Source organism: Nannobrachium achirus (genome assembly GCF_963921795.1).
Source record: "Nannobrachium achirus genome assembly, chromosome: 1".
Taxonomy (NCBI): domain Eukaryota; kingdom Metazoa; phylum Chordata; class Actinopteri; order Myctophiformes; family Myctophidae; genus Nannobrachium; species Nannobrachium achirus.
The window spans coordinates 49574543-49587489 of record NC_137810.1 but is presented as its reverse complement, the minus strand read 5'-3'; the positions used below and the strand labels follow the sequence as shown (position 1 = coordinate 49587489).

The 12947-nt window shown below is 44.0% G+C and overlaps 1 protein-coding gene across 1 annotated transcript; it reads right to left on the bottom strand.

The window, feature by feature from the left end:
- Window positions 1–228: 228 nt before the first annotated feature.
- On the bottom strand, window positions 229–2191 carry jun (Jun proto-oncogene, AP-1 transcription factor subunit). Its single transcript, XM_080739985.1, has one exon. It carries the CDS (start codon window positions 1826–1828, stop codon window positions 821–823), a length of 1008 nt encoding a protein of 335 aa, XP_080596111.1. The 5' UTR covers window positions 1829–2191; the 3' UTR covers window positions 229–820.
- Between the last annotated feature and the right edge of the window lie 10756 nt (window positions 2192–12947).

Here is a 12947-nt window from a genome sequence, read left to right as displayed (position 1 = left end):
AGAGCTAGTTGCTCTTGTAACATGTTGCAACATGTTTTATTGTGTGCAGGCTCCCATAACACACCCACTTCCCCCCTGTCAAAGAACACAGAGTCACTGTTGCTTCAATTTACATAGTTTATTACATTTCTTAAATATTGATCAGTTTCTGAAGTGCTCAGAAAACAAACATAAAAAATTATACAGTATTCTTATTACAAATGGTAAACATAAGTACTCCAAGTTGATCTTATATACATAGGCTAATAGCAATGAGTGAAACCCCATCAAACAACCGTAGAAAGAAACAAGTAAATCTTGAAGCTTTTCTAACTTAATAGTTTCTTACAATTAAGAAAAGGTACTGTAACTCAGAAAGTCAGGCAGCTTTTTTTTTTGTTATAACCAGCAAGTCCAATATTTGGCGCCATGTGGATACATACAGCAAGAAAAGTCTCTATTGCATGTTCTTTAATCCTCTCTAATACTGAGTGTCTCCTGTTGATGCTCATGACCAGGTCCATGCACAGATTGGTGTTAAAAGTCAACAAAAGTCCTGTCCTGTTCTCTGTAAAGAAATAAAACATCACGAAACAAAACAGAAAGATGTCCTGCTTGCTTGTTGCCATTCCCTCCTCCGGTTCACCCCACCGCCACACTGTCACTGTCCAGAGCCCCCCTGTCGGGGACGCAGTGGAGCGCACTCTGTAAGTAAAGTGCCAGCCCGGTCCTGCCAGTCTCACTCTCGTGCCATATCGTCCCAGATCCAGTGAGAGATACGGCCGTTCACTTTCAAACGAACTGTCCATGTCGTTCACGCTCAAGTCTGTGCGCCTTCTCCTCAGAAGGTCTGGAGTTGCTGCGTCAGCATCAGTTGGCAGCCGCTGTTGACGTGGTTCATCACCTTCTGTTTGAGCTGCGCCACCTGCTCGCGCAGCATGTTGGCGGTGGAGGCGAGCTCCGAGTTCTGCGACTTGAGGTTCTTCACCTTGTCCTCCAGCCTGGAGATCCTCTCCAGCTTCCTCTTGCGGCACTTGGAAGCCGCGACGCGGTTCCTCATGCGCTTCCTCTCTGCCTTGATGCGCTCCTGGCTCTCCATGTTGATGGGCGAGAGAGGAGGGGTCTCCCCGGGCATCTCCGGCACGGTCTGGGGCTCCTCTTTGAGCGCCGCGAGGCGGGGGATGAGCCCGTTGTGCTGGCCGTACATGGGCAGCTGCGGCGGCGCCGGGAAGGACATGGTAGGGCGGGCCGAGGTTGTGTAGTTCGGCGCCGAGACGGTGCTGATGGCCGGGTTGAAAGTGTTCAAGTCCTCGTACACCGGCGAGTCAGACCGCATGGTGACATTGTTGTTGTACACTGTGGCGCCGGCCACGGACGACACGGGCGGCAGGGCAGCGCTGGTGCCGTTGCTCTGGGGAGCCGAGGAGGTGACGCTCACGCCGGTGCCGTTGGTGTTGATGATGGGCATGCCGGGCAAGTGCGCGTGATGGAGCTCCGCCAGCGCCCGCACGAAGCCCTCCGCGAAGCCCTCCTGCTCGTCGGTGACGTTCTTGGGGCAGATGAACTGCGTCGGGGTCGGCGTGGTGGTGATCAGACCGTTGCTGGACTGGATGATGAGCCGCTCCAGCTCCGGGGACGCCAGCTTGAGCAGCCCCACGTCCGGGGACGTCAGCAGGTCGCTGGCCTTGGCCCGCAGATGCGGCTTGAGGCTCCCCGTCGGGTCGGCCAGGTTCAGCGTCATGGTGTGCTTGAGCGCCTTGGGGTTGTTGTATCCGTACACCGCGCTGTCATGCTGGGAGAAAGCGTTGAGCGAGTCGTCATAAAATGTAGTTTCCATCTTGGTAGACATAGAAGAAGTACCGTAACCGAAACGAAAAAAGAAAAAACAAAGTCTCTTTCAAAACAACTTTTTTTTTAAGTCCTTCTTTTCCTCTTCCCTGTCGGAAAATCACCGAGGCTCCCGAAAACTTTCCGAAATCGCTACTATAGTCGGGGTGCGCACGTAGGCTACCCGTCCCGCCGAATACTATTCAGTGCCAGTGAGACACCCGCTGTGAGAAAAGTATATTTCTGTTAAAAAATAAAACTCCAGACTTCTATTCTAAGTGGCGGAATGCAGAGAGCCCAAGTTGCTCTGTAATAATAAGTCACCACTGTCTGTGTCCGTGGTGCTGCTCGTACAGACTGCTGTGTTGTATTACTGTCCCGTACAGTCCGGTGTGTTGTATATACTCTGTCCCGTACAGCGTGGAGGCAAACCTTATCTGCTACCGCTGCCTCTCTAAAAATAGCCATGATGTCATGCCTGGGCTCTCCCATTGGCTGGAGGCGGTCCGCGGGGCGTGGTCCCCCAGAAATATTCAGATAAGGTGCCGTCAGTGGTGTGTAAAGTAACTGAGTACATTTACTCAAGTCATTTTGAGGTGCTTTTTACTTTACCGGAGTATTTCCAAATGTCAGTAGACTACTTTTTACTTCTACAAATAGACAAATATTAGCGCTTTTTACTCCACCGCAAGTATTTGCAAACTTTAGTTTAATACTAGTTAATTTGTAGATTTTGATTTTTTTTTTACAAAACATAGGCTAGATAAACACTTCAGCCATTTCAAAATAGCTGGTCTACAAGCTCATAATGTGTCATGATGTGGCACATTGTGAGCTTGTAGATCTGCTTTTTTTCAAAAGATCTTTATACATTTGAAACTTTGGTTTGATTGATTGATTGAAGAATTTATTAGAAGGTTGCATAGGAAAAAGTACAAATGACAGTACAAATCACTGGTAGGCCTACAAGGTCAACTAAAAGGAAGCTTTTCGGCTTATTTACACAGGAACCACTTTATGTATCTCATATAAAAAATGACTTAAAGTACTCATTATGCAGAATGTCTCAATTACTTTTGTGCTTTCACTCAAGTACATTTTTAATTCCAGACTTTTACTTGTAACAGAATATGTCTACAATGCAGTATTGATACTTTTACTTATTAAGTAAAAACATGCGATTACTTTTTCCACCACTGGGTGCCGTTGCCTAGACGACCACCCAGAAGATTCTTCCAAGCAAGCTCTTGGTGGGTTTACGCTTCGGCCGTGCGACGGTGCGGCGCGCCGACACGACCGCCGAGCTAGAAGCCCACGGGGCACCGCGGGGAGATCCGCAACAGGGCTTGCAGATCGGGGGCTGTCCTGTCTGTCGTCAGCGGTCGTACGATGAAGCGTATTGCTCTCCCGCGGTGGATTGTGGGATGAGGTAATGCTGTAAGGAGACGGGGCGCGCAGTGCACTGTGGGATGACGTATTGTTTTTGAATATCTGGTTACCCGCTTTACTGTCAGCGGCGGGATAGCCCGTAGCCCTGCATGATGCTGTTGTGTGTGGGGACAACACAAGGGCTTCTCTTCCTTTCTCGCAAGTCGTTCTACAATCAATGGCCCACATATATTTACATGTAGCCTACTGCCCTGACATTTATGTAGAAAGCATTCCCCACATCACACTTAGATAAAAAAAAAAAAAAAAAAAAAAAAAAAATCTGCATCATCTTATTTTTTTATCCCTAAAAGGATAATATTATTACGTCCTCAAGCTATAATAATTGATTGATTAATTGATGGAAGACTTTATTAGAAGTTTATAACATTGACATATATATTTTCCCTTTTTTTGAGCAGAGCTAATTGCTCTTATGCTGTCTGTCTGTCTTGTGTTATTCTATTAAAGGAGTAGTTCACCCCCAAAATGACTTTTTTTCTATTGATTACTCACGCGAGTCACGCCATGGAGACTAGAGTTCAATAATATTTTTAGTTTTTTGTCACATTCCTTAGACAAAAATGTGATAACAATAAATTTCCCCCCATAACTTTTTTTCTATTGATTACTCATGCCATGGAGACTAGAGTTCAATAATATTTTTTGTTTTATGTCACATTCCCAAGACAAAAATTTGATTAGAGTAAATTTTAATACCCCCATTGATTCCGGATGGGGACCCGTTTCGAGTAAATTTACCCCCATTGATTCCGGATGGGGACCCGTTTCGAAACGGGTCCCCATCCCCATCCGGAATCAATGGGGGTAAATTTACTCGAATCAAATTTTTGTCTTGGGAATGTGACAAAAAACAAAAAATATTATTGAACTCTAGTCTCCATGGCATGAGTAATCAATAGAAAAAAAGTTATTTTGGGGGTGAACTACTCCTTTAATACCTATTCATGAAAAAAAAGGGAGTCAAAAATAATATAATGTGAATAGGCCTATAGCTTGTGATCTAGCAGTGGTTATCAAAGTGTAGTCCGGGGACCCCCAGGGGTCATTGAGAGGGTACCAGGGGCCAGGGGGTCCCCAGCGAAATGTGTTAATTTTGCATTAAAATCACGTTAACCAAATTTTAGTAGATCTGCTATTTTTGAAATATCTTGAAAAGGTGCATGTGCACATATATAGTAGGCTATATATATATATATATATATATATATATATATATATATATATATATATATAAACTACACCCACCCACCCACCACTGTTTTGTAGCCTATACCACATGTATATGTAGGCCTTCTCATGCGCACACGCACGCACGCAGGCAGGCACGTGGTCTGACTGTTTTGTTTGTCCCACTGCCTGTTAAGGGAGTGTCAGTGATATGATGGTGGTCTCCTCAGGTTGGTGGGCCAGTGGAACGTATATCCTATAACACACAGATAAACACGCTCTCCTCTTTTTGCTGTAACATGCTGACACAGTTCATGCTGGACATCTGGGCGGGTTAACACACACAAACACAGTCCCAGACTCATATTTACCCAGAAATGCATTAAAACTCAGTTCTGACACAGGGGCTTTACCACAGACCTGAACAGCATTGCCAAGACCACCAGACTGAGACGTGCGTGCGCCCTGGTACCCTGTATGGTACCACCTAGACAGGTCTCCTCATGTCTCCCCTCCATTATAGGGATCATATTAGAGAATGGACTACACTACATTTTAAGTGTAAAAATTAATTAAAAGGAATATCATATAGTCATGTTGTATTCGAACATCTTCCATAAAAACAACATTATTACAGTATATATATATCTTTTTTTTTCATCAGCTGTCCAAAAATTCTAAAATGTCTAAAATGGCAGTTCTAAAAGCTCACAGCACGTCACATTGTGATGCATTGTGCTTGTCGGCTTTTACAAAGTACCGGTACAACAAAGTAGGCTATATTATTAAACATGCATGGTCTACACACAATTTAGGTGAATACAGTTTTGAATAAATGGATTATGCTATTTAAGGACTGAGGAGTTATTAATTCAGGAAACACATGATCCTACCGATGCAACAACACACTCCTTATACCATGAAACAGTTACAATTTATGTAGCAGGAACAGGCCACGGCTTGTGACTCGGTGAAGGAGGCATTTAGTAGCTAAACTGTTCTCCTAACTGCAAATTCTTCAAGAATATATGTACACCTGTCTGTCCCCCCCAAGTAAAGGTTATATTTAGGGGCGCATTTCCCATTCTTGGTGTCAGCTGTTTGTAATTAGTGTAGTGCAGTCCATTGTCCCCTGGCCTGTGCTCGGAAATCACGGTGGCTTCAGTGGCAGGAGGTTAACTGGTGAGTCTTACGTATTCCCCTTGAGTCCTCCTCACTCCCACTGTCTGGGTCACTGATTGCCCCGCCAGCTTTACTACCCACCATCTCCACCACACCACGCCCCCATCTGTCCCCCATGTTGTGACAGGTAAATCAGCCCCTTGGCGCTGGGTGGCTCACAGACAGGGACCAAAGGAGGATGAATCTGAACATAAAACACCACTTTCTGTCCGACTTTTTATGGCCACTAACATCGCCTTTATGTACTGTGCTATATGTCGGATGTGTTAGCCCGGGGGCAATCAAACACGCCAATTAATGATATCAATAAAGTGGAATATAACCTGATCTGATTGGTTGACTTAATTGGTCTTTGACAAGTTATTTTTGATTTAAAGACTGGGGCGGTGGAGACTTTGACAAAGTCTTCATGGCCATGCTTCTGACAAGCTTTTCATGTCTAATATTCTTGCATACTGTAGAGTAGATATAGGTTTCATAGGATGCTATGATTTTGCATGATTTCTCTCTCTGGTGCCTTAATGGGATGATAGAAACAGATTTCTGTGGCTCAGAAGAACACCAATGCCTGATTTAGCCTACCTACACATTGTCTCATTGTCTTGCGCACTGAATGTAGATATACAAGTTCACAACGTGTCGTGCTATATGATGCGTTGTGGTGCTTGTAGACCCACTGTTTCCATTGTGCAACTGCAACACCTATGTACAACTAAGTATGACTCAATACAGTATGAGACATACTGTACCTGTATAGCAGATCAGTGGCCATTCAACCCTAATGGAAGATTTCCTCTCCATTCCTCTAGTCTACATATACGACCTGCTGGTCTTTTCACTTTCCATCAGGTTCATTCATGTGATGACCCCCCCCCCCCCCCCCCCCCTTTTTGTTACGTTTTTAATAGTCAAATATTAATCTGCCAGCTCATTCATGCATTCATGGCCTTTTCCTTTTCCTTTCTTTTAATTAAAACACATGAAAGAATGATAAGGAGGTGGTCTGATGCCCTGCCACACCATAGCAAATGTCCTCATTCATGACTTCATCATCCGCCTTCCTGAATAGTCCAAGGATGAGGTGATGGAGTTGACAGTGTATTCTCTGAACTTTACCTTAAGGCAAACGATATGACGTAGGCTATAGTTTAAAGTTGCTTTTGCTTCAGGGCACCTTTGGTGGCTAAACCAGTTAATGTGCCGACAACACAATCACAATGTCCTCTGCCTCGAACTGTCAGAAGACCTGTGTCATATCATATGTCCCCTCTCCGGTCACTTTCCCATTTCCCTTCAATATCCTTTCTCAATAAAGCACATTATATGCTTAAAAACTACTTTACTATTGCAATGGATTTATTGCTTAGTGGGTCAGATCCCGCAGCAGAAGTCAGATGTAGGAAAATTACATGTAATAAATTATTGGTAGGTCTACTTAGTTTTTAATGTTCATTTAGTGCCAGGTGAATAGGGAATGCCCTTTCCCTCACCACAGGGCTTCAGTTTATAATCGGGTCATCTCAGCAGCATGCTAATTTGCCTAGCAAATATTTCCGTGTGTAAATCCATAGGAAAATCTGCCAGGAAAGTCCATTGTTGTGAACCACTTGCAACCTGCAGTTTAGCAGCATGGCGCTAATTGCATCGGATAGATCAGAACAATCCGGTGTTAATTTAACAGCGTGTACAATTGTACACTGTGTAGGCCTACACTCTTTGGACTGAAATGAGGGATTTTACTATCTCTAATGCTAGAGTATGTAAAGTTCATCGTAGAATGTCAATGATAGCAGTCGCAGAGAGTCTTATAGGATGTTAATAGACACAACAACACAATTATACAAATACAAATATGTATTTAATATAAAAAATATAAAAAACGTGCAGTGGTCTGGTCTATGAAATTTGCAGTAATGAAGAATTAATACAAGGGGTTCTTTAACAAAACAGGGAGAGGAAAACGAAGGGTGGAAAACATTAAAATTGGTTAATGGGAGAGGGCCGTATTTCTGGATAGAACCAGGAGTGATGGTTCAGCCGATCTCAGGGCTCTGGCTGGGATGTGTGGCTGAATGAACTCAGATAAATATGGGGCTATACATCGCCCATTGCAATGTGATGGGTCGTGAGCTTTTAGATCGTCTATTTTCAAAACTTCTTGATACAAATTTAAAACGTATATTGTTTTAATGTTTTTGAAACATGGGGGACTCTGGCACTAAATATTTTCAGATGGGGGTCTGTGGCCAAAAACATGTTATTTTGGAGGTCCTTGGCAGGAAAATGTTTGAGAACCACTAATCTAAAATAACATTAGACAATATATTTTATCACTTATTTCTGTCTTGTTTTCATAGACCTGATTGTTTCTCTCACAAAATCTGTCGCCTCTATCTGTCACCTCATCTACTTAAAACTAGGAACATGGTCTTCTAGAGCAGTGAAAGAGACACCTCTTTGTTTATGAACATTTCTATTTTTATGTCCACATAATGACACATTCAACATTTCTATTCACTTGAAGATAATTTGTATCAGCTTTTTCATCTGGGAATAGACTGAACTGTGTGAAGTGTTAACAAGGAGAAACACTCCCTCTGCCTCATTCCACAAATATTGTGCCTAGCACTTCACCAGGATATTATACATTTGAACGTGCACTATAAAGTGTGTTTAGCAGCGTTTTCAAGCTAAACATGAGGGGTGCGGCTCTGAACTGTGTTTTTACACTAGAAGTTAAACACCTTTTTTGCTTCTTTTTCCAGTTTCCTGCCGCTAATGCCGTATTGTATTTTCAGGATTCAGGACGCACAAAATGTGAGTGCAAGCACGTGCTCACTCTCATGCATGCACGCACACACGCACGCACGCACGCACGCACGCACGTGTACATGTAGACGCACATGGTTCATGGTCAGCTGTGTGTGGGTACATTCAGCATTTCAGTTTTACTAGTCATCTAGCTTTTCCCCCTCTCCTCAGCCACCATATCCACCTCTTCTTGTCGAGATCTTTCATCTGTCTCTCCCATCCTTAATCTACAGCCCTCCATCCACCTCTCTTTTTATTTGTATTTTCATGGTCCCATCCTGACCTTTTTGTATTTGTGCCAAGACCATCGCTTATTTTATGACTCACCTATCTCACTTAACCCTCCACTCAGTTTTTCTGATCGTGCTCATGTACTCCACGCACGCACGCACTCTCTCTCCAACTCTCTCTGCCATCTTACCGCTATCAGAGGCCCTGAAGGCAGGATTTCCTCCGTGATGGAAACAGGCCTTGGGCTCCACTGTATTGTTTCAGTGGCTCTTTTCAGGAGAATCTCAGAGTGCTTTCCAAGTTTCCTTTTGGCATAAGAAAAATACATTAACCTGAAGGGGAGGGGGAGGGGGGGACGACAACAACAACAACAGTGCTGTGATCGAAGAATACAGCACGAAGCACGTGCATTAGCACAAAGCCCCTTGAAACTGCATCAACGTTCGCGTCTAACTTTACTATCCGCTATAGCAGTAAGGGGAGATGGGGAGAGAGAGAGAGAGAGAGAGAGAGAGAGAGAGAGAGAGAGACACGGGGTGCTGCTGTAAGGTTTTGAGACAGTGCACGCACACAATGGCCTTCCCTTATGAGAGCAGTTGTTGTTTCAGCTGTTGATTCCCGACCATGTCGATTGTGTGCTTGCCTGGCGTGTATGAGGGGTGTGCATGCGTGGCCCTGTGTGCGCGCGCATGTGTTTTCTTTTTGTGGGTGCCTGTCTGTGTGTGTGTGTGTGTGTGTGTGTGTGTGTGTGTGTGTGTGTGTGTGTGTGTGTGTGTGTGTGTGTGTGTGTGTGTGTGTGTGTGTCTCTGTTTTTCTTTTTTCTCTTTTTTTTCAGACCCCAGGATACTGTGTATACAAGTCAGACACAGCTTCACGCCAGTGGCAGTCACAGTATTATGGACTGTCTAGAAGACAGGGAAAGGAGAGAAAAGAGGACTGGAAGGCAGATGACCTCTCAACAGGAGGAGAGGAGAGGAGACGAGGGGAGAGGAGAGGAGAGGAGAGGAGAGGAGAGGAGAGGAGAGGAGAACTCCGGTAGCATTTAGCCTTGGGGACAGGAAAGGTGACAAAGAGTTGTATTTCAACAACATTTTCAACATTTCTGCTGTCAGCGTGATGATGTGATGTCATTACACACCTCCACCTCTTCTTTTATCTTCTCCTCTTTATTCTCTCCCCTTTCTCACCCTATCTTTATCACCTTTATGTGGAATGTGTGTCACGCACGCACGAGTGCACGCACGCACGAGTGCACGCACAGACGTGCACACGCAGAGGCATTAATAAGGTACCCTGGGCAGCCACATCCATTTTTATAATGAAAAAGGAAACACAAAAGTAAATGACGAACGTCCCTCTTTCCCCTTCAGATTTACGACGTCGTGTAAAAGCCGAAATCATTGTGTTTGGCCATTACACACACACACATGCACACACGCACGCACATCGCTTGTGCGTGCGCACACATGCTCTGTGAGTGATGTCCCTTTGTCTCGCCCTTCACCACGGGAATGAGTGTCTGATGCTCTGCTTTGATGAGTTTATTCGGGGGCATTTCTAATTAATTTGCCCATAAAAAGAACCACGATTCCCAGCAGCCTCTCTGGCACCCGCAGCCGAGGACTTTATTAGCCGCCGACAATTAATCGTCGCTAACTACCTGGACTAATCATCCCAGATTTATTTGCCCGAATCGTATGGAATATTGATTGTCTCTCTTTCTTTTCTGACCCTTTCAGCACACCGTAACTCACTCTGGGAAGTGTGCAATGACATCACGGTTAGACTGCCGGAGAGATGCTTGGCACACTCTATAGGCCTACAGTAAAACTCTGTGTCAATTTGACCAGGGTGGAAGATATACTCACACTTGCCAGTCAAGTACAAATATCAATACAGAAATGTAGAAATACTCCGTGACAAGTAAAAGTCCGGTATTCGAAAATTGATTTGAGTAAAGGTACAAAGGTATTTTGGCACCATCAGCCAAGTACAGTATAGGGCTTAACTGGTAAATGCACGTTTTATAATAATAATATTATTAATAATAGGCCTATAACTCTTTAAAGTAGCTGTCAAATTATTGTAGCAGAGCAAAAAGCACAACATTTGCCTCAAGATGTATAGTGCAGTACAAAGTATTGAAAAATGGAAATACACAGAGACGGTAATGGAACCAAAATGGCTGATGGCATCACTGACAACTTTGCTGTGTGGGTTGTTTGAGTTTGCTTTTAACTGTTTATAGGCTATACAGTAGTTGCCTTTATTAACATGCGGCAAAAAATACGTCTAATGTGATTTTTGTCCATATAGAGAGCAGCTTATACCAGACTAGGTTACATAGGCGGGGATTTGTGTGTGTGTGTAGGTGTGTGTGTGTGTGTGTGTGTGTGTGTGTGTGTGTGTGTGTGCGTGCGCGCGTGCGCGCACGTGCACGCGTGTGTGTGTCAGTGTCTGTATGTGTCTCTATTTGTTGGTCTAGAGTAATTTAATCTATGAGAGTGAGCCTGGGCCTCATTATGTAAATTAAAAACCCTCATCTTAAAAGAAAGGCTACTGAGTGAGCCACAGCAGAGCACACACACACACACACACACACACACACACACACACACACACACACACACACACACACACACACACACACACACTCACACACACACACACACACACACACACACGAGCGTTTCCATACATAGTATGTATGAAGCAGACCTGCCAACCCGTACGCATTTTGCGTACTAAGCATGCATTTTAAGGCTCTGTACGCAGGTACGCAAACTCCTCTAACGGCTACGCATTTTTGGTTCGGGGGAACCATGGTAACACATAACACATTCTGCGTTGTGTTGTGAGGCCAACATTTTTGCTCCATGCCGTGTAGTTCTCCCAGGCACCACTCCCAGGTGTGTGAATGGGGTGCATGGCGCTGCGGAGCACTAGAACGGAAGCGATGCTCGTTTTGTCGGTAGAAGAAGAATTTAACGCGGACGGAGTTTGTTTTGTTTTGGTCATAGAGTTATAAGAAGAAGGTTTTGGTTTAGTTTCAGCATGCACACATCTCACAGCGACGCGTTATCGCTCGGATTTCACATAGCGGCGATATTAATCAGATTAATTTATAAAGAAGATACTACGGAGAATGGCCGTGGTGTGCTGCCAACGAGTCTTAACAGGTAGGCTAATAATAAACTTTTAAAACCCTCCTCTCAGTCCTCTGAGGTGAATTCACATGTCATAGCAGCCACGAGGGTGAGAATTGGTGAAATCTCGTACTATGCCTAACCTAAACCTATCTTGCGACGCTGGTGAAACAAAACAACGAGCGGCTGCGGTCCGCCTGGAGCTGTTGTGTTGTGTATGAAGTGTTGTAATTCGTCATACGACGGTGTTGCAGCGAGCAACCAGTCAAAACGTGTGACCCAGGGCTTAGTACAATGAACTGATATACATTGGCCATGATTGGATACATACTGGGCTGCCTGTTCCACTTTATCTCTAAATGAGTATGAATGAATGAATTAGGCCCATGTGTATTGTCAAACACATTAACAGTGAACAAATTATTTATCACCTTTGAATATATGAAGACATTAATGGTCTATCAACAATGAGTAGCCTGCAGCCTATATGAATGAATATACAGACTAGGCTGTATGTGATCTATACACAATGTAGGCCTATATATCATGGATGGAATAGAAACCTACATGAGTTGAATACCTTCAACTTCATGCAAATCATGCACAGACATATGGTTTTATTTAGGCTGCTCAATTAACAAAGACACAGGTTTATGTAAATAGCCTACAATGAAAAGCTATTTTGCAATTTGAATAACAGGATTATATTGATGTATGTTCATTCCTGAAGTCACTGGTGACTGTTTTGCGAGTCTATTGTTAACTAACTCTGAGCAAGTGCAGTTAGTATATTTTATTAAAGATTTGTCAACAATATTGCCAAAGCAACATTACTGTATTGCCTGGTAATACTAGCCTCCAGACCAAATGGCATTTTTATTTAAGAGGTTGTTCTAACATCTTGCCTCCTCCTATTAGTGTAAGTCAAGACATGCAATGTGCTACATTTCTGGTGTGAAATTTTGTTAACATAACTGTAAAGGTCCCACCCAAAAAGGTGCATGGAACCCCCCAAAATATACGCTGTTTTGTGCGGGAAAACAACAAAAATTCGGCGCCGCGCCCGCTGAGTACTCAAAAAAATGTCCCAGGGTTGGCAGGTCTGTATGAAGTGTCAAGGGGACCATTTAGTTCACCTGCCGTGTGTGTGTG

Coding starts and splice junctions, on each gene's coding strand:
- jun (XM_080739985.1), bottom strand. CDS start 1,828: ATGTCTACCAAGATGGAAACTACATTTTATGACGACTCGCTCAACGCT.